General features: G+C 37.4%; 1 protein-coding gene and 1 non-coding gene across 4 annotated transcripts in view; both read left to right on the top strand.

The window, feature by feature from the left end:
- The first annotated feature begins 179 nt into the window (after positions 1-179).
- The window catches only part of HAUS6 (HAUS augmin like complex subunit 6), a 36,626-nt gene continuing 12,856 nt past the window's right edge, over positions 180-23,949 (top strand). Inside the window, exons 1-10 of one of the 3 annotated variants that reach the window (XM_036434147.2) lie at positions 181-562; positions 3,466-3,561; positions 6,209-6,287; positions 7,029-7,158; positions 8,548-8,695; positions 10,689-10,754; positions 11,611-11,659; positions 15,145-15,315; positions 17,885-18,078; positions 20,421-20,547. In XM_036434147.2, the coding sequence (XP_036290040.1) occupies positions 435-562; positions 3,466-3,561; positions 6,209-6,287; positions 7,029-7,158; positions 8,548-8,695; positions 10,689-10,754; positions 11,611-11,659; positions 15,145-15,315; positions 17,885-18,078; positions 20,421-20,547 (1,188 nt within the window). In that variant the 5' untranslated portion in view covers positions 181-434. Of the gene's footprint in view, positions 563-3,465; positions 3,562-6,208; positions 6,288-7,028; positions 7,159-8,547; positions 8,696-10,688; positions 10,755-11,610; positions 11,660-15,144; positions 15,316-17,884; positions 18,079-20,420; positions 20,548-23,949 lie in introns of those variants that run through there. The other 2 variants (XM_036434149.2, XM_045580273.1) reach the window with 2 other exon arrangements.
- On the top strand, positions 17,426-17,559 carry LOC118716846. The gene has a single exon (XR_004987296.1). It is a non-coding gene; the product is annotated as a small nucleolar RNA SNORA42/SNORA80 family (small nucleolar RNA).

The raw sequence follows: 23,949 nt of genomic DNA, 5'->3' as shown, positions 1-23,949 counted from the left end.
TTGCGCAGGCGCCGGAAAGGTCGCTGGCCACGCAATGCAGTGTGGGTCTTGTAGTTTCTCCGCGGGGCCTGGCGGGAAGGGACCCGAGGGAAGACCGCATTGCATGGCGGGAGTTAGAGTCGGCTGCGCGGCCTCGCCTCCTCCCCCCGGAAGCCAGGCGGGGCGCGCGCGGACCGCTCTGCTGGAAGCGCGGGAGTCTTGGTTTTGAGGCGGCTCAGGAAGCGGTGCCGTTGTCCAGTGAGAGAGGCTCCACTTCCGCGAGACTTCACGGCCTCTGCGAGGCGAAATGGTCCCGGACTAGAGAGGCCCGGGCGGTGGCAATGCCGGAGGGGCCGCCGCGACCCCAGGCTGCCTGCAGGGAAGGAGCCTGAGGGCGCTCGGGGTCGTTGGGGCCTTTGCTTTCTTCCTTGGTCGTGACAGCGCCTACGACGAGGATGAGCTTCTCCCGCGGCCCCTCTTTCAAGAAGGAGCATCTTTGGATGTATCTGCAGACGCTCGGCTTCGAGCCGGGCGCAGCCGCCACGGCCTGCGGGAAGGTGGCGTCGCACGCGCACCTCGGAGTGTAAGGAGCCCGGCGGCGGGGCGGGGGAGCCGGAGGCTGGACGGGCGGATGGAGGACCCGCCCTTGCGCGGACCCGCTGGGCTCATGGGCGATTGTAGGCTGATGATGGTTCTCCCTTCCGGGCACCGGCTACTAAGCCTCTGCCCTCCGGGCTGCCCGCCTAGTGGCTGAGACCTTTTAACCGAGCCGAGCTGGGAGCGCTTTGTAGGGGAATAGACTCTGCATTTGGGGCGCAACTGGAGGGGCCCCCTAACCCTGCTTTGGTGGTCGAGCGGCGCGGTCTGTGAGATCCAAGGAGGTAGTGCAGGGACCAGAGAACAGTGTAGCAAAAGCCTTTAGCGCTCCAAGGAGCCTTTCAAGCTGGTTGCTGTTTGGTTTATACATTTTTACTCTAGAATTAGCAAACAGGCACGCCACGCTTAGCAAAAAAACAGAAGGTATGAAAATGAAAAGCAAAAGCCTCTTCCCTACTTTGCCCCTAATGTTATGGTTGTAATTGTAAATCTAGGTATTTTGTTTGTATTTTTGCGTCTTAACTTACCAATTTTTTTTAAGCTATGTTTTTATTGATTTCAGAGAGAAATGGAGCTGGAGAAAGAGATAAAACATCAATGATGAGAGAGAATCATCAATTGGCTGCCTCCCGCAGGCCCCCCACAGGGATCGCTAACTGGGCATGTGCCCTTGACCAGAATCTAACAGGGACCCTTTAGTCCACAGGTGGATGCGCTAGCCACTGAGCCAAACCGGCTACGGCTTACTTTACCAATTTTAGACATTATTTGATTTTCCCACTATCGGCCAGGAGAAATTTGGGCTACACTGGCTACCCCCTGTTCTCAAATCTTCGTGACTTAATTATGTTATTTCAGTGCTTCTAGTGGCAGTGTTTTAGTATGTGTGTAGACCTCTACTTCTTGATGTATCAATCTCAAAAATGTCTCTTGATTCCCTATTGTGTAATTTCACCAGGAAGGAAACTATTATCCATAAGATATTTAGCTCACCTACACTTCCCTGCCCCCCTCTGCCTTCTCCCTCTTGACTTTTTTTTCAGCTGTATTATACAATAATTGTTTTACTGTCAAGGCTTAGAGATGTAATTAAGTTTTGTTTGGTAACGATTTGTTTAGAAGTTACTGCTATTTCCATGTAGAAGTGTTTTGTTTAGGAGTCTATTCTAAGAATTGATAGTAGTAGATAGCATTTATCAGGCTATGATTATGTGTTAATAAATCATTTGTTTTGCATGATTTGATACCCCACAGCAGTCTCATTTTTTCTGTGCTGTCAAAGAAGCTTACAGCTTCTCCAGGCCTCCACTGAGAATGGTTCCCATTGCCACTACATCCTTCTCGCGAGTGTTTTAGCAATCTTAAGTTTGCTCTGCTCTGGTTTGGTCCATTGTAATCTGCTTTTGCCTTTAAAAAATTAGTAAAATCTGTCAAGTCTGGTCCAGGGATGGCAGTTTTTCTTTCTTTTTCAACACTGTCATTGATTTTTCCTCCCTCTGGGTCTTGAGAGTGATTTCAGTGAGCTATTTGGAAACAGATGTTCCCTTAGAAATGCTTTAAGCTTGAAGGTGGCATTAAACTATTTTGAAAAATATTTATAAATATATAAAAGGCTAATATGCTAAGTGTCTGACTGATAGCTGTGATGTGCACTAACTACCAGAGGGCAGATGCTTGCCGATTGAAGCTGCTGAGCTGCAGTAAGGAAGGAGGCCGATTCCTCTCAGGGCCGTGGGAGTCCACCGAGGGTTATGTTGTTGTTGGGGTACTGTTGGTCTTAATCTGGTTTACTGCACACTTGCGTTTGCGTTCCACACCCTGTACGACAGCAACTTTGTAGAGGGCCCTCTTGTACTTCGGGACCCCTTGGGGGATGTCTGAGAGCTGGTTTTGGCCTGATATCTGCAGGCCAGGCCGAGGTACCCCACCTGCCAGTGGGACCCTGCTTACTCTGCAGACACCCTTTGAGCCATGGTGCCACCCCAGGTGTGGCCGGCCGGGGAAGAACCGTAGGTGAGCTCCAGGGTGAGTTCAGCCTGTCTTGCTTAGTCCCTTCCCCCCTCCCTCCCCCACCTACTAATTAATTTCCTTTCAATGTACACAAATCTATGTACTAGGTTACTAGTTCATATGTATTCATTTATGGTAAAATACATTGTTTTTGGTGTGCAGTTTTGTCTGTTTCTAGTTTCTGTATGTAGCTGTGTAGCCACTTAGAAAGTTAAAAATAATATAATACAGCCATTTCATTGTCATGTATTTGCCCAAAAGATTTGCATTTTAGAAAAATCATTCTGGTTGCATTACAGAGAATGGATTAAAGGGGGACTCAGGGCATTGGAGTTAGGTAGGCCTAAATCAAAGTAGCAGTGGGAATGGAAAGAAAAGGTGATTTATTCATTTGTTAATTCAACAAGTACTAATATTAGTTGAGCACAGTATTGGGACTGGGTGAACAGAATACAGTAGTGAACAGAATAGGCAGACTTACATTACAGAGTTTTAGTCTAGTGGGTGAAAAAATATCTTCAACAGATATTATTAAAAATTAAAATGTCAAATAGAGGAAGCAGGATACTTTGTAAAAAAATTTAAATGTGAGATAATAAGGAGGTAAGATTTGTGTGGAGGAATACAAACATTTCAAGGACTAAAAGTTGTTTGACATGAGTAAGCATGGAAACTTAAAAAAATGTTTTTCCTCTATTTAGAAAATTAATTTACTTACAATTATAGTTGACATATAGTGTTATATTAGTTTTAGGTGTACAACATGGTGATTCAATATTAACATACCTTACAAAGAGATCACAATAAATCTGATAACTATCTGTCACTGTTAACTATTTTTCTTTTTGTTCCCTGCTTTATTTCTTTTTAAACCAATAGGAACATGTTTGACAAGCCAAACCGTGATGCCTTTCAAATAGTGTCTTATTTCTTGTTTCAAACGCTGGACCAGTCTCTCACCAAAGAAGTTTTCAAGTGAGTAAAACTTTTTTTTTTTTGTAACTAGTCATTCTCAAATTTGAAAGGGGACTATGCCTTGATAAAAGCTAGGATTTCAACTTTGGCTTTTCAGTATTATTTTGAATTGACAAATCAGGTTTGAGTCTTACAAATTTGGTGCTTAACCTTTATAAACCTGAGTAATCTTTGGTATTAATCGTATTAATCATATACTTCATAGGTAAGCTAGATTTTGTTTTATAAAATTGGTTCCTAACATTCTTTAGTCTTTTTTAAAAAAAAATACATTTTTATTGATTTCAGAGAGGAAGAAAGAGGGAAAGAGAGATAGAAACATCAATGATGAGAGGGAATCATGGATCGGCTGCCTCCTGCAAGTCCACCACTGGAGATCAAGCCCAGAACCTAGGCATGTGCCCTTGACTGGAATTGAACCTGGGACTTTTCAGTTTGCAGGTCACACTCTGTGCACTGAGCAAACCAGCTAGGGCTTCATAGTCTTAATTATTAGGCAAAACAATGAACTGGTACCAATTTATATACTCAGTTTTGCCTTTTTTCTTTTTGTCAATTATCCCCTGCATTATTCCTTTTATTGTAAACACTGTTATTTGTTTTGTCTATTTTTACTTTCTAAGTTTCTGTAAATCCTTCTTATTTTTGTTCCTGATATATGTATTAAAGTGTCAAGGGCTTTAGGCAAAAATAATTTCTATTAAGTTTAGCCTCTCTCTATACATATAAAAGGCTAATATGCTAAGTTCGATCAGTAGCTGTGATATGCACTGACCACCAGGGGGCAGACACTCAACGCACAGGCACGGAAACATGGAACAGACTGATGAATCTCAGAAGGAAGTGGGGGACAGGGTTAGGGTGGGAAGAGATTAACCAAAGATCTTACATGCATACTGGAGGCCCCTTGGCCTGGCCTGTGCATTCTCGCAATCCAGGACCCCTCAGGGGATGTTGGACTGCCAGTTTTGGCCCAATCCCTGTAGGCTAGGCCGAAGGACCACAGTGGTATACAAATCCATGCAACGGCTCTCCGACATCCCCTGAGGGCTCCCAGATTGCAAGAGGCACAGGTCAGGCCAAGGGACCCCACTGGTGCACAAATCCGTGCACTGGGCCTCTAGTTGTTATATAGTGTTGAATATTAAATAGTTTCAGAAGGAGATAAAAATGTGAATACCCACTAGCCTGGTTCCAAGTTATTTTGCATGTGATTTCTTTTGTCAGAAAAAGTGTTCACATTTGTTTCAGTATTTCTGTTATCATCCTCAACATAAAAAAGCAACAACTAAATACATTGTTTAGGGCAGTGGTGAGAAAACTCATTAGTCAACAGTACAACAGTTGAGATTTCTTTTGAGAGCCAAATTTTTTAAGCTTAAACTTCTTTTAATGCCACTTCTTCAATATAGACTCACCCAGGCCTTGGTATTTTGTGGAAGAGCCAAACTCAAGGGCCAAAAGAGCCGCAGTTTGCTGACCACGGGTTTAGGCATTGTTTTCTTTTTGATAAATTTTTCTTAATATTTTGCCTTCAGTTAGGGTTATGAATGATCAGGAGAATAGATATCTTTGAAACATTTTTTGGACATTTTTATCATTACGGTATAGGGCTTCCTCTGCTCAAAATAGATTTTCTGGGGGCTCTTCCCCTCCCCATGTGGGAGTCAGTTCAGGGACTTTTCCCCTCCCTACTTGGGAGTCCATTCTGTGGGACTCTTCCCCCTCCCCACGTGGGAGTCTGTACTTGTTTTCAATAAATATCCATCTTTGCTATATCACAAAAAAAAAGAAAAAAAAAAGATTTTCTGATTCCTCCCTCCAATTATAAACAAAATAAAGCTCATTTTAGACAATTCAGAAAATACAGAGAAATGTAAAAAAGGATGTAGAAATTATTCTGAAACCCACCAACCAGAGAATACCTGTTGACATTCCAGCCTTTCAGTCTTTTTTTCTATGCATACTAATTTTTTTTGATTAATATAGAATGTATGATATGTTATAGAAATGAAAAAAAAACACACAAAACCATGGGGTCCTAGAATACCTCAGAATAAAAATTTAGATAAAATTGATTATTAGGGAAAGCAGTAGGTAAATTTAAGTCTTTTATTTTTTAACTAAAACACTGGCAAAGCTTTTCTTTTTTTAAAAAATAATTTTATGTCATTTTTATCCACAAAACAGTAGTACCCACTCACTGTAATATAGATTATCTTTCGGAGTCAGAAATTCTCATGGCATTTCTTCTCCTGCTCTTCACGTATAACCATTGATATTTCTCTTTCTTTTCTAGGCTTCACATACTAACTTACTTATACGATCTTTATGTGTTAGTCTAATGAATCCATTGAAGAGTATTCTCATCTTTAGCTGATTTTTTAGTAATTTTAAGAGTGATTAATTCCTTTATTTAATATATATATTTATTGGTTATTCACATGAAACTGAACTTAACTCCATAAATATTTATAAAGAAAAAGACCTACTTTCTCACAGGTCGGTGTCTCTCATTAGTTGAAATCTGTGAATGTTAGCCTTGATTCATTTAACATTACTGTTTTTAATATGGGAGGCAAATTTGTTTTTAATTTTTGTTGTTGTCTTCGTTAGTAATTCTAATGGTTTTATTTCTGTTTTTAAGAGTTTGTTGGCCTCCATTTGACCAAAAAAGTGATACTGAATTCCGGAAACTTTGCTGTGAATGGTTAAAAAAAATTTCTGTAAGTATTCTCTTTCTGGAAAATGAAAACTTTTAAGAGGTTTAAAAATACATTAGTTTTTTTTTCTGGCTTTCTGAGGTACAATTGTGTCTTTATTAGATGTGAAAAAAAATATTGGTGTTTTTTTTTTTTTTTTTTTTTTTAATTGATTTCAGACAGAGGAAGGAAGAGGGAGCTAGAGAGAGAAATTTCAGTGACGAAAAAAAAAAAAAAAAAAATCAATTGGCTGCCTCCTGCATGCCCCTTACTGGGGATCGAGCTGGCAACGTAGGCATGTGCCCTTACTGGGAATCCAAACATGACTTCCTGGATCTCAATCACTGAGCTACATTAGCAGAGCTTAGAGGTGAAATGTTTCTAATGCTTTTATGCTAACAGTGTAAGCAAGATTAATATTTTTTTATCGTTTTTGAATGGGATTTCTGGAAAAGCAGCTTTGCTAGCTAGATACATTAGAAAAAAGTTTTTGATTCCTTGAATTTATATCGCAGTTTTTATTTAAAGAAAACTATTTTGATTATAGATTATTTTAGCTTGTGTCCCCAAATAGTGTCAATAATTGTAGGGTTATATTGTAATTACCTTTTTGTGTCAAGTCCACCAAAATTTTAGAATGATTCAAATATTAAACTTTGGATTCATATGGAATAATCCTGATCAGTCCTATGCTTCAAAAACAGTTTGATGTGAATATAAAGGTTATTGTTGATAAGTACTTCAAATTATTTATCTTTTTCCTAGGTGGAATGTGGAAATAACTTTCCTCAAGTTGTTGGTTCACTATTTCTTTCTCCTGGTGGTCCTAAGTTTATTCACCTGATGTATCATTTTGCAAGATTTGTAGCAATAAAATATATAAAAACATCCAAAAGTAAGTTAAACTTATAGTGGGAATTTTTTTTGTTTTGTTTCTTAAATACTTACTCTTTGCAGTTTGCAAATCATCAAGGGTAAGATAAAAATGTCAAGTAACTCAGAAGGCTAATAGTTAATGTTTATTAGAACTATAGTTTGAAATAATGAATGTGAGTAACAATTCCAATTATTTTATGTTCTAATACAGGGGTTGAGAACGTTTTGACAGGGTCTGTCATATATACCTCTTTTATTTTTTAATTTTAATTTAATTTAAAAAATACTTTTTTGCCGAAACCGGTTTGGCTCAATGGATAGAGCGTCGGCTTGGGGACTGAAAGGTCCCAGGTTAGATTCTGGTCAAGGGCATGTACCTTGGTTGCGGGCATATCCCCCGTGGGGGGTGTGCAAGAGGCAGCTGATCGATGACTCTCTCTCATTGATGTTTCTAGCTCTCTATCTCTCTCCCTTCCTCACTGTACAAAATCATTAAAATATATTTAAAATAAAAAATAAAAAATACTTTTATTGATTTCAGAGAGGAAGGAAGAGGGAGACAGATAGAAACATCAGTGATAAGAGAGAATCACTGATTGGCTGCCTTCTGCATGCCCCACACTTGGGATCCAGCTTGCAACCTGGACATGTGTCCCTACTGGGAATTGAACCGTGAGCTTCTGGTTCATAGATCAATGCTTAGTCACTGATTCACTGAGTCTACTTTGTAAAAAACTTTAATACAACCCTTTAAAAATGTGGAAAGTATTCCTTGCTTGTTGCTGACCTCAGAAAAACAGCCAGTGGGCCAAATAAGACCTGCAAATTATAGTTTGCCTCTAATACACTGTTAAATGTTGTGTTGAATGTGTGGGAGCTTTATTTTGGCTATTGGTAATGTGTGAAAATTTTTTGTTACAAGTTGCAGTTTTAAAGGGATTTTGCAAATTCATAGAAACAAAATACAAATTGGATTTTTAAGCTGAGGCTTAAAAGACTGCTACTTGTAGCGTATTAAATATACTGCTCTGTTTATTTGGTTTATGCTATAAAAAATGGGTAGGAAAATACAGGAAAGTTGATTCAGCAAACCGTATCAATCTTTCAATTTCTGGAGACAACCATTGCTGACATTTTGGTTCATTTTATTTTAGTTTTTTATTTTTATTTTTAGTGTACATATGTATATATATTTCTGGGTTTTAATTATTTTGAATACGTAAAATAATTAAAACCCAGAAATATATATATTGTGTATGTGGTATGCCAGCTTTTAAAGAGTTGTTATACGAAGTTGTTAATCTCTTTAAAAATAAATAATATATAAGTAATAATTAATAAAGGCCAGCAGTTTTAATATTTCTTAGCTTACAAGTCTAAGTTTTTGATGATCTTCTGTTCCATGTAGGTTCATTCAAACATGTTGCAGAGACATTTAATTCAAAGCCACAAGATTTACACATGTGCATTGCCAGGTCCCATGTAGCACGTAACAGATTTTTACAGATTTTACAAAGAGAAGATTTTGTTTTCCAGAAGTATCAAGAAAATTCACAGTAAGTAATACTTCGATAGTTAGAAATGGAAAATTCTTTTATGTATAAATGTCATTAGTATGCCTTCAGTGATAGTAATCCATGTTTACTTCAAAACTCTGTGCTGTTATTTTTCCATTTTAAAGCCAGATAACTTCTGAATAAAATGTTTTAAACTTTAGGTATACTATAAATGAAAGTTTAGAGAAGGAAAAGGTCACTATAGTTTAAAATTTTAATTTCTTAGGAGTTTTTTCTTTTAACTTGGAAATATGTTTTTAAGATGTATAGTGTTCATTCTATTTTGTATTCTTTTTTATCTTAATATTTCATTCTGTAAATTTTTCCATATTCCTATAGATACTACTTTTAATGACTATATTATAGTTTGCTGAGTATCTATTAAGTAGATAATCCTTTATGTAGGTGTTCCATAGTTTCTTTAACCATTTTATACTAATTTTATGTTTAGGGCCATCTCTTCAGTAGATTTGGTTTTAGGTTACAGTGTTAAACAAGATAGGCAAGATTCTTAGTTTCAAAATAGTTTGTGTCTAATTTTTACAATTATTAACAACTTCAGTAAGATACCTTTTTTCTTCTGGTAAGATACCTTTTTAAATGCTGTGCTATTATTAAAGCTACAAAATATATATTTAAAAATATTTTTATTGATTTTCAGAGAATAAGGGGGAGAGAGAGAGAGAGATAAACATAAATCATTGAGAGAGAATCATTTGATTGGCTCCTCCTGCACACCCCCTACTGGGGCTCGAGCCTGCAACCTAGGCATGTGCCCTTGACCAGAATCGAACCTGGGACCCTTCAGTCTGCAGGCAGACGCTCTAGCCACTGAGCCAAAGCAGCTAGGGCACTATGAAATCTTTTGACACTTTTTTTTTTTTTTAAATAATATATTTTATTGATTTTTTACAGAGAGGAAGAGAGAGGGAGAGAGAGTTAGAAACATCGATGAAAGAGATTTATCGATCAGCTGCCTCTTGCACACCCCCTACTGGGGATGTACCCGCAACCAAGGTACATGCCCTTGACTGGAATTGAACCTGGGACCTTTCAGTCCGCAGGCCGACGTGCTATCCACTGAACCAAACCGGTTTTGGCTTTTGATACTATCTTAAAGCTGCAATATTGCTTGACTGTCTTAGCTCACATTAAAATTTATCCCCTAGGAATGTGAGACAAGGATAAGAGGGCAGGGTAATTTTATTGACCTCCAATATTTTTACGTGAAGTCAGAGAGTACACGAGTCAAAAAGTCCTTGGTCCATATTAATAGTAACCTGTGTGTTAAATCCTGGAACTCTAAAAGGAGTATAGAAGCCTTTAGCTGGCTGCTGGGTGTATTTGTAAGAACAGTCCTCAGAGGCCTTGAGCAAAGATATGAAATGGTGAAAATAGTAACATAACTATACTGTTTAATTTTAATGGAATTATAGATGGACCCTGATTTACAATGGTTAGACTTAAGATATTTTGACTTTATGATGGTGTGAAAGTGATATGCATTCACTAGAAATTATACTTCGAATTTTGAATTTGGTTGTTCCTGGGCTAATAATATGTGGTAATATACTCTATTGTGAGGGCAGTGGCAGCGAGCCACAGCTCTTACACCTGCACATGATCACAAGGTAAACAACTGATACTCTGCATTAATTGTGTTGCCAGCGTTTTTTGGATATTGTGTTACATGTTTTCACATCCCGCCATGTCTATAAGATGCCCATTTGTGTCTCTTGTTTCTTGTAAGCAGAAGGGTAAGGCAGTTACTCTTAAGACAAAATTCAAGAGAATTGCACAAGAGTAGGCTAAAGTAAGTGTTCTAAACACATTTAAGGTAGACTATGCTAAGCTATAATGTTCAGTAGGTTAGGTGTATGAAATATATTTTCAACTTAAGATGTTTTCACCTTGTGATGGGTTTATTGGGATGTAATCCCATCATAAGTTGAGAAGCATATGTAGAGTTTTCATTTTATATGTTTTCTTACAGAGTATTAGATGAAGAAGTACAAAGTTTGAGATCAGAATATATAGGACTGCAAAACCAAATAAAAAAGTAAGTGACTTGTAGAGCTGGAAGTTGCTTTATATATTAGTTTAGCTCTTGCATTTTACAGGTAAGAAACTGAGAGTCTCAGAAACATAAATAATAGCAATAGCTAGATAATGATAGGTAGAGAATATAATTCTGATTCCTAGACCAGTTCTTCTAATAAGTTATTGCTTTGAGCTAGAATTTTATTTTTTGTTTTAAGTGGAATGGTTATTAGTGGGTAATTTTGCAGATCAGTTAGCACTTTGGATAGTAAATTAACATGTGATTTTTTTTTTTTTTTAATCCTCATCTGAGGATATTTTTCCATTGATTTTTAGAGAGAGTGGAAAGGAGAGGGAGAAAAAAACAGAAAAATTGATGTGAGATTGGTTGCCTCCCTCATGTACCCTAACGAGGGCTGGAGACTGAGCCTGCAACTGAGGTATGTGCCCTTGACTGGTATCGAACCCAGGACCTGTTAGTATGCAGGCTGATGCTCTACCACTCAGCCAAACCAGCTAGGGCTACCATATGATTTTTAAAATTAGTAATGGGCCTGGAGGTTGTTATGCTAAGTGAAATAAGCCAGTCAGAGAGACAAATACCATATGATCTCACTTATATGTGGAATTTACTGAACAAAATAGAAGCAGAAGTATAGAATCTGGAATAGACTGACAGCTGTCAGGGAAGAGGGGAGGGGAAGGCTGGATGAAAGAAGCCAAAGAACTATATGCATAACCCATAGACAACAATGTGATGACCAGAGGAAGGGGAAGCTGGGGAAAAATGACGGGGGAAATGGGGACATCTGTAATAGTGTCAACTAGAAAAATAAAGTTTAAAAATATGACTAATGAGATTAATTTTTAACTAGCATGGAACCTTATGATGACCAAAGTGATATACAAGAAAAAATTCAAAAGGTGAGACAGCTTTTGAAGAGGGAAATGTGCTCTTTCTTACTTTTGTGGTAGTATTTTTTTGTGATAGTATTTATTCTTATTATGAGTATTATATTTGTAAAGGTATCAAGAGGGTGCCTCTAAAATGTTTGGATATGATGGGAAAAATAGCTTATAATTTATCATACTAAATATATACAAAAGCAGCTTTAAATATGGTTAATTTAAAGTTATGCCAGCAAGAAAAGTTCAGTTTGATTGTAACGACATAATCAGTAGTATTTATCAAAATAAAATATATTAATAGAAGGGAGATGTTAAGTATGGAAGAAAAGTGAGAAACAAAATTGAGATTGGCTTGGGTAGTAGAGAGTAATCTGGCAGACATAAATGATCTAAGGCTTTAGAACAAGCATGTCAAACTCATTGCTCGAGGACTGCATGCGGCCCACAACAAATATTTTTGCGGCCCAGCCAATATAACAGTATGTAAGAAACATTTTAATAAAAATTTTGTAACTTAATTTTTACAATATCCTGTTATACATAATTATTAATAACAAACTACAAATTTGCTATTGACAGATTACCATAATCGTGTTGCATTCATTTCCCTGTGTGCCTCATGCACAGCGCACCATTTCTCTCCACTAATACTAGCAGCGAGTATTTTAGCAGCCAATTCCATGTCATTACTCTTGTACTGACTTGTTTGGTGTGCGCAACAGGAAATATTTCACTTTCAAAGAACAAGAAAAATGGGTTTATTTGTGTTACGCTTATTAATTTGTGCAGTTATTCAGTGTCAAGTTAATGTTCAAGAAAAAATATTAATTTCTATTAAAATGTTTATTATTTTATGTTAATGATTACTCATTTACTTCAGCCTTTTTATTCAGCATGTCTCTATTGAAATAAACCTATTAAGCTGTTTTAATGGTTTACTTGCCATTATTTCACATTCAACCTGTGAAAATTGAAGCTTTTTTTGTGTGTGGCCCATTTAAACTTAAACCTTGTTTATTTGGCCAATGTTAGCCTTTGAGTTTGACCTGCTTGCTTTATTTATTTTAAAAAAAATATATTTTATTGATTTTGTACAGAGAGGAAGAGAGAGAGATAGAGAGCTAGAAACATCGATGAGAGAGAGTCATCGATCAGCTGCCTCTTGCACACCCCCTACTGGGGATATGCCCGCAACCAAGGTACATGCCCTTGACCGGAATCGAACCTGGGTTCCTTCAGTCCCCAAGCCGACGCTCTATCCATTGAGCCAAACCGGTCTCGGCTGACCTGCTTGCTTTAGAGGTTGACTTTGATGTGGGGTAGGAATATTTTCTTAGGCTTCTGTGTTCAGATGACATCTGTCTTCAAGCTCGTTCTGATTCTATGACCATCATGCTCCTTTGGGTATTAATTTGGCTGCTCAGGCACTTTGTTCCTAGAAAAGGTAAGTACCATCCTCAGGAAATAATTGTTCATTCATTCATTGAATAATTATTGATCATCTAGAACAGTGTTTCCCAAAGTGTGGTATGCGTACCCCCAGGGGTACGGGAAGAGTTTGGTGGGGGTACACGTTGCACCGGAGTTTGGTGGGGATATGCACTACACTAGGGGTGTCGAACTCAATCAGAGAAGGGGCCAAAATCTAAAATCCAGCCTAAATCGCGGGCCGAATGGTTTACTGAACAGTCATAAACTGTCATTGTGATGGAAACGCAGCGGAGTGCAGTGATGACAGCGCGGTGCGGGCCACATTGCAAGGCCTGGCGGGACGGATTTGGCCCTCGGGCCTTGTGTTTGACACATGTGCACTACACCATGCTTAGCTGCGCCTAATTCTACGTTACGAAAATTACAGAAGGGGTACACATATGTCAAAAGTTTGGGAAACACTGATCTAGAAGAATGCCATTTGCCAGGCATTCTTCTAGATATTACAGCTACTATAGGAATGAAAAAAACAGGCAACATCACTTTTTTCATGAAACTTCCAGTTTAGTGCATGTGAATATTATTATTGAATGCAACATCTTTAAAAAAAATTTTTTTTTAAAATTGATTTCAGAGAGGAAGGGGGAGAGAGATAGAAACATCAATGATGAGAGATAATCATTGATTGGCTGCCTACTGCATGCCCCCCACCCCCCCCATAGGGATCGAGCCTGCAACCCGGGCATGTGCCCTAACCAGGAATTGAACTGCGACCTCCTGGTTTATAGGTTGATGCCAATCACTGAGCTATGCTGGTTGAGCTAGATGACATTTTTTTTTTTTTTTTTAAATAGGTCTATTGATTTCAGAGAGAAAGGAAGAGGGAGAGAAATATAAATATCAATGATGAGAGAGAGTCATTGATTGGCTGCCTCCTGCATGCCCCCTACTGGGGATTGAGCCAGCAACCTGGGCATGTGCCCTTAACCGGAATCGAACCTGGGACCCTTTAGTTCGCAGGCTGAGGCTCTATCCACTGAGCCAAACCAGCTAGGGCTTAACTGCATCTTTGATGCCTTTAAGAAGCATGGCTTTTCAAAGCTTTTACCTTTTTGAAACTTGAATGATGTATGATTAATGTGCAGTATTCTTGTTTCTCTTTTTTCCTGAAAATCTTTTATTTCTTCCTGAAAAGTCTTCCTTAGATTGCTAGCTTGTCCGAGTATAGGAAATACTACTTGCATTTTGGTAGTATAAGGCTTCTTAGATTTGTTTTGAAAATTACAGTGGGTTCGATTCTCCTGAGAAATTTTTTAGTTTTAAAGCCCTGCTGGAGATTATTATTATTAAACTTTATTAGTTTGTCAAAATGCTTGAATTTACCTCAAGAAAAGATGCCAGCTACATGCTGTATTGCTGCATGCATATTGGGATTTTAGGATTATAATAATGACAAATAAACCATTAAAACAGCTTCAGAGATATTTAGAGTGTTTATTGACAACCTTTTGAGAATGTTAAAAAATGAATAAACAGAAGGAACTAATTTAATTAGGGAATCAAAATTTTAAATTATTTTATTAATTTTACTTAGTTGAATTTTTTGGGCATTTTGCCTGAAATATATTTCAAATTTCCTCTTCCTTTTCTTTGAGATGCTTGGTGATAATGGTTAGTAAACATTTACAAGAGCTTTAAATCTTTAATTCTTGAAAAAAGATGACAATTTAAGGGTCAGCATAAAAAAATACAACTCTAAGATATCTAAATATATATTCATTACAAAATGCTATCTTTTCTAAAAGCTGTGTGCACATAACTTATTGAAGTTTAATAAGTATTTTCCTATGTAAAAAAAAAGCCCCATTGGAAATACTACCAGTGATTTCAGACTATTAAAATACAGTTAAATAAATAAAAGTAAAATACAGTTAGCTAATTTTCTCACCAGAAGCCATTCCAGGAATACTTCATTTGTTCTTGGGAGTGAGTATATGTTTGTGTTTTACATTTCTTTAATGTATGTACAGATTACATATAGACTATATTTTGTTTGTCTGTTTTCAAAGGTTCGGTCTTTGTGGGCTTCAGTGAATGAAACACTCCTGTTTTTGGAAGAAGAAAGAGAAATTGTTAGTTCAGTCCTTAGTCTTGCTAACCAATATACTTTAGATGGAACTAATGTTGCTATCAATGTTCCAAGGCTCTTACTTGATAAAATTGAGAAACAAATGTGTCAGGTAAGCATTTGATATTAAAGAAGCTTTTGAGATGACTCCCTTCATGCAGTTATTTTTATATATTAAATGTTTTCCTTATAGTGTTTTCAAAATTTATTTTTGAGTATATCTATAATAGTAAAACTTTTATAAACAGGGGTTCTGGTAAAGCTGTTTATCTTTTTTTTTTTTTCTTTTTTTGATTATTTTTTATTTATATATTTTTTGTTAATTCTTATCGAGGATATTTTTCCATTGAGTTTTAAGAGAGTGGAAGAAAGGGGGAGAGACAGAGAGAAACATTGATGTGAGAGAGACACATCAATTGGTTGCCTCCTGCCCTTACTTAACCAGGGCCAAGGATCGAGCCTGCAACCTAAGTATGTGCTCTTGACCTGATTTGAACCTGGGACCCTACAATCCACAGGTCGACCTCTATCCTATCTATATCCATCAACTTTTATTAATTGTCCATACCTTGTATGGTGTTACATCATACATAGTGTGGAGAGTAGGAAGTTATTTAGGAAGATGATATGGTACTTTTAGTTCTTTAAAATTCTCACATAGAACAACAATGGTCTCCTGATTGCTAACTGTCTTCTTAAAAAGGCTCTATTCTCTCTGCTTTTTCTTTCATCTTGATGCTATTAGTATTTCAAAATTTTTTCTTCCTTTAGCTTTTGTGACTTCAATTTCTCTGCTCTCCTCTGGTTTTTCAGATTGCTGTTTTCGGTATTTTCACTGATTCCTTTTCCTCTGCTTGACTTTTAAATCAAAGTGCTCCCATGATTCCTTTAATGTCCTTCTTCCTTTCCCACATTATAAATTCATGTGTATTTTCTTAACCAATTCTATTGCTTTATCAGCTTCCTATATATTAATATCCTCAAATTGGTATTTCCAGCCTCTCTCCTTTAATCCAAGCTACATCAAATTATTTCCACTTGCTCTCTGGTTGGGTGGCTCAGAGCATAGTCCATCCCGTACACCAAAAGGTTGCAGATTTAATTTATGATCAGGGTACATACCTAGGTTGTGGGTTTGATCCCTGGTGGGTGGGTACAGGAAGCAAACAATTGATGTTTCCCTCCTCCTCCTATCTCTCAAATCAATGAACATATCCTTGGGTGAGGATTTAAAAAAAAAAAAAAGTTAAAAGAAATTATTTCCACTTGCTTATGGGACACTTCCATCTGGATAGCCTACTTTAAAAAAAAATGAAACTTACAATTTATTAAGGATTTACTATATGCCAGGTATTGATTATAGTACGATAAAATATTGTGACCCTGAAGAGTTTTCATAGGTAACATGACAGGCACTTCACATTCAGAGTACATAAAAATTGGGATCTGCGAGTCCTAGAAGGACTAGGCAGATAGTGTATATAAATGAAGTACACTAATTGTGTGTAACAGGATAAAGTGGGAAGTGATGAGGTCTTTGGAAAAATAGTAATTTCTAAAAACCTTGTTAAATATATTTTTTTATTGTGGATAATGTTACAGTATTTCCCATTTCTCTCCCCCCTCCCCCCTTAACCTCCTCTCAGCTGGTACCCCTACCCTCCCCCTCCCAGAGGTCTTCACTACCCTATTGCCCATATCCATGGGCTATGCTTATAAGTATATAAGTTCTTTGATTTATCTCTTCTCATCCCCCAAACTCTACATCGAGTATGTCAGTCTGTTCCATACCTCCATGTTTTGGGTAGAGAAATAGTAATTTTTATGTGAAATCTATGATTAAAAATATTGGCAAATAATTAAAATGATTTTTTTGTTGTTAATCCTCCTCCAAGGTTATTTTTCCATTGATTTTTAGGGAGAGTAGAAAAGAGAGGGAATGATGGAGAGAAATATGGATGTGAGAGAAACACATCCATTGTTTGCCTCTTGCATGAGCCCTGAGCAGGGCCAAGGAGGAACCTGCAACCACGGTACATGCCCTTAACTGAAATCAAACCCTTTGATCTGCAGGCTGATGCTCTATCCACTGAGCCAAAACTGGCTAGGGCCAAATGATTTTAAAACAATTGGAACTGTGCAGGCCAAAAATCATGTCTAAGTTTGGGTTTAGCTTGTAGGTACCATCAATTTGCAGCTATTGTTAAAACATAATTTATCATACATGGGTTTGGATTTATGGCAGGCCCATTCCCTTGGGTCTTTCATGGTGCCCCATGCCAGAGCAAACTGTGGCCTTGGACCATTGCCTGGCCTCAGCCTCTAGGCTGCAGGAACTGAAGCCAGTTACAGTGTTAAAAAACCCAACAAAACAAGACATGAATTTGTAATCTTTCTCCAAATCTGCTTTTTCCCCCTTAATCTTGCTTTTATTTATTTGCATTTCTTTCATTCTAGTTTTCAACTTTTTACATGTAGTATGGCATGTTAATTGTTCCACAACACTTTTCTTTGGACCAAAATTATTTACATAGTGTTATTTTGGGGTAGACTTTTAACTTTTTTTTATTCTATAAGGTAACCTTTTATTATAATAGTAAAACATGTAAGTATGTTTATAGAGTAGTTTATTATGCTAAGAACTTATAGTTTACTACTTTCCCCCCCCTTTTTACCTTTAGTTGCACATAGGAAATGTTTATGAGGCTGGGAAATTGAACCTGTTGACAGTTATTCAGTTATTAAATGAAGTCTTGAAAATAATGAAATATGAATGTTGTCAGGCTGACCAAGCAAAACTGACAATGGACCTTCGCTTCCTTGAAAAAGAGACCAAATTACAGAGAGAAAGATTATTGGATCTGCAGCATATGAGGTACACTAGTAAGATTCTCTGTTATTTTATTAGGTGAGGAGTAGAATGGTTTTAATAAATTCTCAGCACAGCTCATGTAGTTTAACAACTCTTTAGCTTTGGCAAACAAGTTTGAACATTTTACTAGTACTCAAAAACCTGTCATTAGCTTTCAGAGAGACACATGAAGTAGAAAGGAAAATTAATGTAATTTTCTTTATGTCTGAAATATATTATTTGCTGTGAGTGACAATTCTTTATGAAATAATTTTTATTTTATTTTTTTAATATATTTTATTGATTTTGTACAGAGAGGAAGGGAAAGAGATAGAGAGTTAGAAACATCGATGAGAGAGAGTCATCGATCAGCTGCCTCTTGCACATCCCCTACTGGGGATATGCCCACAACCAAGATATAATATTAATACATGCCCTTGACCGGAATCGAACCCGGGACCTTTCAGTCCCCAAGCCGACACTCTATCCATTGAGCCAAACCGGTTTTGGCTTTATGAAATAATTTTAACTTTTCTATCGCTTTTCTTTTGTGGGATCTACTAATAAAACTAGGGCTCAGGCCCTACCTGGTTTGGCTCAGTGGATAGAGCATTGGCCTGTGGACTGAAGGGTCCCGGATTCAATTTCAGTCCAGGACACATGCCCAGGTTGCAGGCTCAATCCCCAGTAAGGTGTGTGCCGGAGGCAGCCAATCAGTAATTCTCTCTAATCATTGATGTTTCTATCTCTCCCTGTCCATTCCTCTCTCAAATCAATTTAAAAAAAAAGTAATCTAGAGAAATTAAATTAAAAAACGAAACAAAACTAGGGTTCAGAAAAGTGTTTTATTTGAGCAGAGTGACTAAGAGGTATGGGCTATCTTTAGGCATGGACAGGACAGATAAGGGGAATAGAATTTCAATTCGAGTTCAAAACTAGGAAATAAATTGTATTTTATTTATTGATTGAAATGTTTTTGCCTGGATATTGTGGCTCAATGGTTGAGTGCCAACCTAGGAACCAGGAAGTCGCCTTTCAATTCCCGATCAGATTTCAGATTCAGTTCCCAGTAGTGGGTGTGTAGGAGACAGCTGATCAGTGATTCTCTCATCATTAATGTTTCTCTCTTCTCTCTTTCTTTCTGAAATGAAGGGAGAGGGAGAGAGAGAAAGGAAGACATATAGGTGCGAGAGAGAAACATTGATTAGTTGCCTCTGTACACTTGAGTTTGAACCCACAACCTGGGCATGTGCCCTGACCAGGAATGGGACCAGTGACCTTTTGGTACATGGGACTATGGTCAACCAACTGAGCCATACCACCCAGCGTTGGAAAAAAATTGTATTTTAAAGATAAATGGAGTATTATTGCTTTTTTATTTATTTGTTTTGTTTTTTATTTTTTAAAATCTTTGTTTTGGAAGTATTACACAGGTCTTCCACCCTCCCTCCCTGCCCATAACTTCTTTTGGCTACTCTGCCTTTCTCCTACCACAGGCCCTCACCACCCCATTTCTTATGTCCACAATTATTTTTAGATAGAGAGGAAGAGAGATAGAAACATTGATGAGAGCAACACATTTATTGCTGCCCCTAACAGTTATTCAGTTATTCAGTGGAGTCTTGAATGGAGCCCAGAACCCAGGCATGTGCCCTGACTGGGAATCGAACTCAGAACTTCTTGGTTTATGGGATGATGCTCAATCCACTGAGCCACTCCAGTTGGGCTATTATTACTTTCTAGTCTTTTTTTAATTTTTTATTTAATATATTTTATTAATTTTCACAGAGAGGAAGGGAGAGGGATAGAAAGTTAGAAACATGGATGAGAGAGAAACATTGATCAGCTGCTTCCTGCACAACCCCCACTGGGGATGAGCCCGCAACCAAGGTACATACCCTTGACCGGAATCAAACCTGGGACCCATCAGTCCGCAGGCCGACGCTCTATCCACTGAGCCACACCAGTTAGAGCTACTTTCTAGTCTTAAAAAGAAAAGTATTTTAGGTTCTGAGTGTTTGTGAGAGTTCATTCAACTTATATGTGCTATATTGACTTTCCTTTTTTTTTTTTAAGATATATTTTATTGATTTTTTACAGAGAGGAAGGGAGAGGGATAGAGAGTTAGAAACATCGATGAGAAAGAGCTGCTTCCTGCATATCTCCTACTGGGGATGTGCCCGCAAGCAAAGCATATGCCCTTGACTGGAATCAAACCTGAGACCCTTCAGTCTGCAGGCCAGTGCTCTGTCCACTGAGCCAAACTAGTTAGGGCTTTCTTTCCTTTTTCTACAAACTTCTTAAATTTTACTCAATACTTTTATTATGTATTTGTGTTTTGAATAGTTATTTTTATTCTATTATAGGCATAAATTAGAAGAAGATCTTACAACTGTAAAACATTCTATTGTTGAAAAACAAGGAAAATGGCATAAAAAGTGGAAAGAATTTCTTGGTTTGTCTCCTTTTAATTTAATTAAAGGTTGGACTCCAGTAAGTAATATTGACTTGCCTTTTGCCTTCTTTAGTGTTTTTTCTCTTTTCTTTTTTTTTTTTTTTTTTTTTTTTGCATGGGAAAATTAGTGATTTTTTTATTTGCATGGAATTAATTTTTTTAATTTCAAGGTTCCATTTTCCTTAGTCCAGTCATAGGAGATGTGTAGCTGGGGGTTCAGCAGAGCTAAAATCAGAGCCAGTGTCCAGTTTCCTTTCCATGTTAGAGCCGAGTCTAGTCCAGCATCAGCTAGCTTAGCTCTTTCCTTCTGCAGTCTATCAGTCCATTGCATGCGGCGTCTACATGGCTGGGTTGCAGGTTTGATCTCCAGGCCCCAGTCTGGATGTGTCTTTTCTCTTTTCTTTATTGATTACGGTATTACATATGTATCCTATCTCCCATGGCCCCCCCACGCTTTGCCCTCACCCCCCTGTTGTCTGTGTCCATTGCTTAGGCTTATATGCATGCATATAAGTCCTTGGATTGATCTCTTCCCTTACCCTCCTTCTCCCCTACCTTCCCTCTGAGGTTTGACGGTCTGATTGATGTTTCTCTGTTTCTGGATTTGTTTTTGTTCATTAGTTTATGTTGTTCATTATATTCCACAAATGAGTGAGGTCATGTGATACCTTTCTTTGACTGGCTTATTTCGCTTAGCATAATGCTCTCCAGTTCCATCCATGTTGTTACAAATGTTAAGAATTCCTTCTTTCTTACAGCAGCATAGTATTTCATTGTGTAGATGAACCACATTTTTTAATCCACTCATCTGCTGATAGGCACTTAGGCTATTTGCAATTCTTAGATATTAGTTAATTGTGCCCCTATGAACATAGGGGTGCATATATCCTTTCTGATTGGTGTTTCTAGTTTCTTGGGGTATATTCCTAGAAGTGGGATCACTGGGTCAAATGGGAGTTCCATTTTTAGTTTTTTGAGGAAACTCCATACTGTTCTCCACAGTGGCTGCACCAGTCTGCATTCCCACCAGCAGCGAAGGATGGTTCCTTTTTCTCCGCATCCTCACCAGCACTTGTCTTTGTTGATTTATTGATGATAGCCATTCTGACATGTGTGAGATGGTACCATATTGTCGTTTTGATTTTCATCTCTCGAATAAGTAACTTTGAGCATGTTTTCATATGTCTCTTGGCCTTCCTCTTTTGAAAAGTCTCTAGCTAAGTCCATTGCCCATTTTTTTTTTAATAAATGAGTAAATTTTTTTTATATATATATATATTTTTATTGATTTTTTACAGAGAGGAAGGGAGAGAGATAGAGAGGTAGAAACGTCGATGAGAGAGAAACATCGACCAGCTGCCTCTTGCACACCCCCTACCGGGGATGTGCCCGCAACCAATGTACATGCCCTTGACCAAAATCGAATCTGGGACCTTTCAGTCCGCAGACCGACGCTCTACCACTGAGCCAAACCGGCTTTGGCTCATTGCCCATTTTTTGATTGGGTTGTTTATCTTCCTTTTGTTAAGTTGTATGAGTTTCCTGTAAATGTTGGAGATTAAACCCTTATTGATGATAACATTGGCAAAAATATTCTCACATGCAGTGAGCAGGCTTTCTTGTTGTTTTGTTGATGGTTTCTTTTGCTGTGTTTTGTTTTTAATTTTTCTTTTATAGTTGGCATACAATATATTAGTTGCAGGTATACACATAGTGTTTAGACATCTATATGACCTATGAGGTGATCATCTGTATAAATCTAGTATCTATCTGACACTGCACATAGTTATTATAATATTGACAATATTCTTTATGCTGTCTTTTATATCCCCAATACTATTTTGTAACTACCAATTTGTAATTCTTAATTTCTTTCCCTTTTCACCCATCTCTCCAACCCTCCCTCCTATCTGGTTACCATCAAAATGTTCTCTATATCTTAGAGTTTGTTTCTGTTTTGTTTGTTCATTTGGTTTTTCAGATACATTTAAATGAAATCATATGGCATTTATCTTTTTCTGACTTATTTCACTTAGCACAGTACCCTTTAGATCCATCCATGTTGTTACAGATGGTAAGATTTCATTATTTTTTATTTTTTAAAAATATATTTTATTGATTTTACACAGAGAGGAATTGAGAGGGATAGAGAGTTAGAAACGTCGATGAGAGAGATACACCGATCAGCTGCCTCTTGCACAGCCCCCACTGGGGATGTGCCCGCAACCAAGGTACGTGCCCTTGCTCGGAATTGAACCTGGGACCTTTCAGTCCACAGGCCGACGCTCTATCCACTGAGCCAAACCGATTTCGGCAGATTTGATTATTTTTTATGACTAAGTCATATATGCACTACTTTTTAAAAAAAAATTGATTTCAGAGAAGAAGGGAGAGGAGGAGAGAGAGAGAAACATCAATGATGATAATCATTGATTGGCTGCCTCCTGCACACTCCCCACTGGGATCAAGCCTGCAACCTGGGCTTGTGCCCTTGACCGGATTCGAACCTGGGACTCTTTAGTCCTCTGGTCAACGCTCTATCTATCCACTGAGACAAACCGGCTATGATTATAGCCTTTGTTTTAAAGTCTATTTTGTCTTGTATAAGTATTGATACCTCAGCTGTTTTGTTTTTGTTTTTATTTTCATGAAGTTTCTTTTCCATCCCTTTACTTTCAGTCTGTGTGTGTCTATCTGAAATGAGTCTCTTATAGGCAGCATATGTAAGGGTCTTTTTGTTCTTACTATTAAACTACCCTATGTCTTTTGATTGGAGCATTTAAGTCATTTATAATTAAAGTAATTATTGATAGATATGTAGTTACTGTCATTTTACTATTCTGTCTTTTTTTTCCTCTTTTTTTCCCCCCTCTCTATCTTAAAGAAATCCCTTAAACATTTCTTGTAATACTGGTTTGGTGGTAATAAACTCTTTTAGCCTTTTCTTGTCTGGGATTGACTTGGCTTTTGAAGACTAGTTTAATATAATGCAATCTCTTGATTTATCATGTTACAGAATAACCTAGAAATGTTGTGTGTATCATTCTGTCATTTTGCATTTGAGCTTAAAGATCAAATATTTGGTTTCTGTAATTCTAAATACATATTAGAGTAGTAGAGTGGCTGTTGTGATTTATAATAGTATTTTTAGATTCAGAGAATTGTATTAAAAAGTGAGATGTTCCTCTTGATGTTAGAAATACTATTAAATTTGAAATATAGCTGAAGGACAAAGTAGTCTCCTTGTTCCTAATATAGTACTCCTTGTTTTACTTTTTATTTATTTATTTTTTAGTACTCCTTGTTTTAAAAATAATTATAGGATAATTTATATGCATAGTAATTCTGTCTTTGTTGGGATCAACCAGTCAAAGATTAACTTAATATTGTTACATGGTAGTGAGTAAAATGTATATGTTCCAAATTATGAATTCTTTGTT

This window comes from Pipistrellus kuhlii, unplaced genomic scaffold (assembly GCF_014108245.1).
Source record: "Pipistrellus kuhlii isolate mPipKuh1 unplaced genomic scaffold, mPipKuh1.p scaffold_m20_p_12, whole genome shotgun sequence".
NCBI classification, from domain to species: Eukaryota; Metazoa; Chordata; class Mammalia; order Chiroptera; family Vespertilionidae; genus Pipistrellus; species Pipistrellus kuhlii.
The sequence above is the reverse complement of the archived record's forward strand: the minus strand, read 5'-3'. Positions and strand labels throughout refer to the sequence as shown.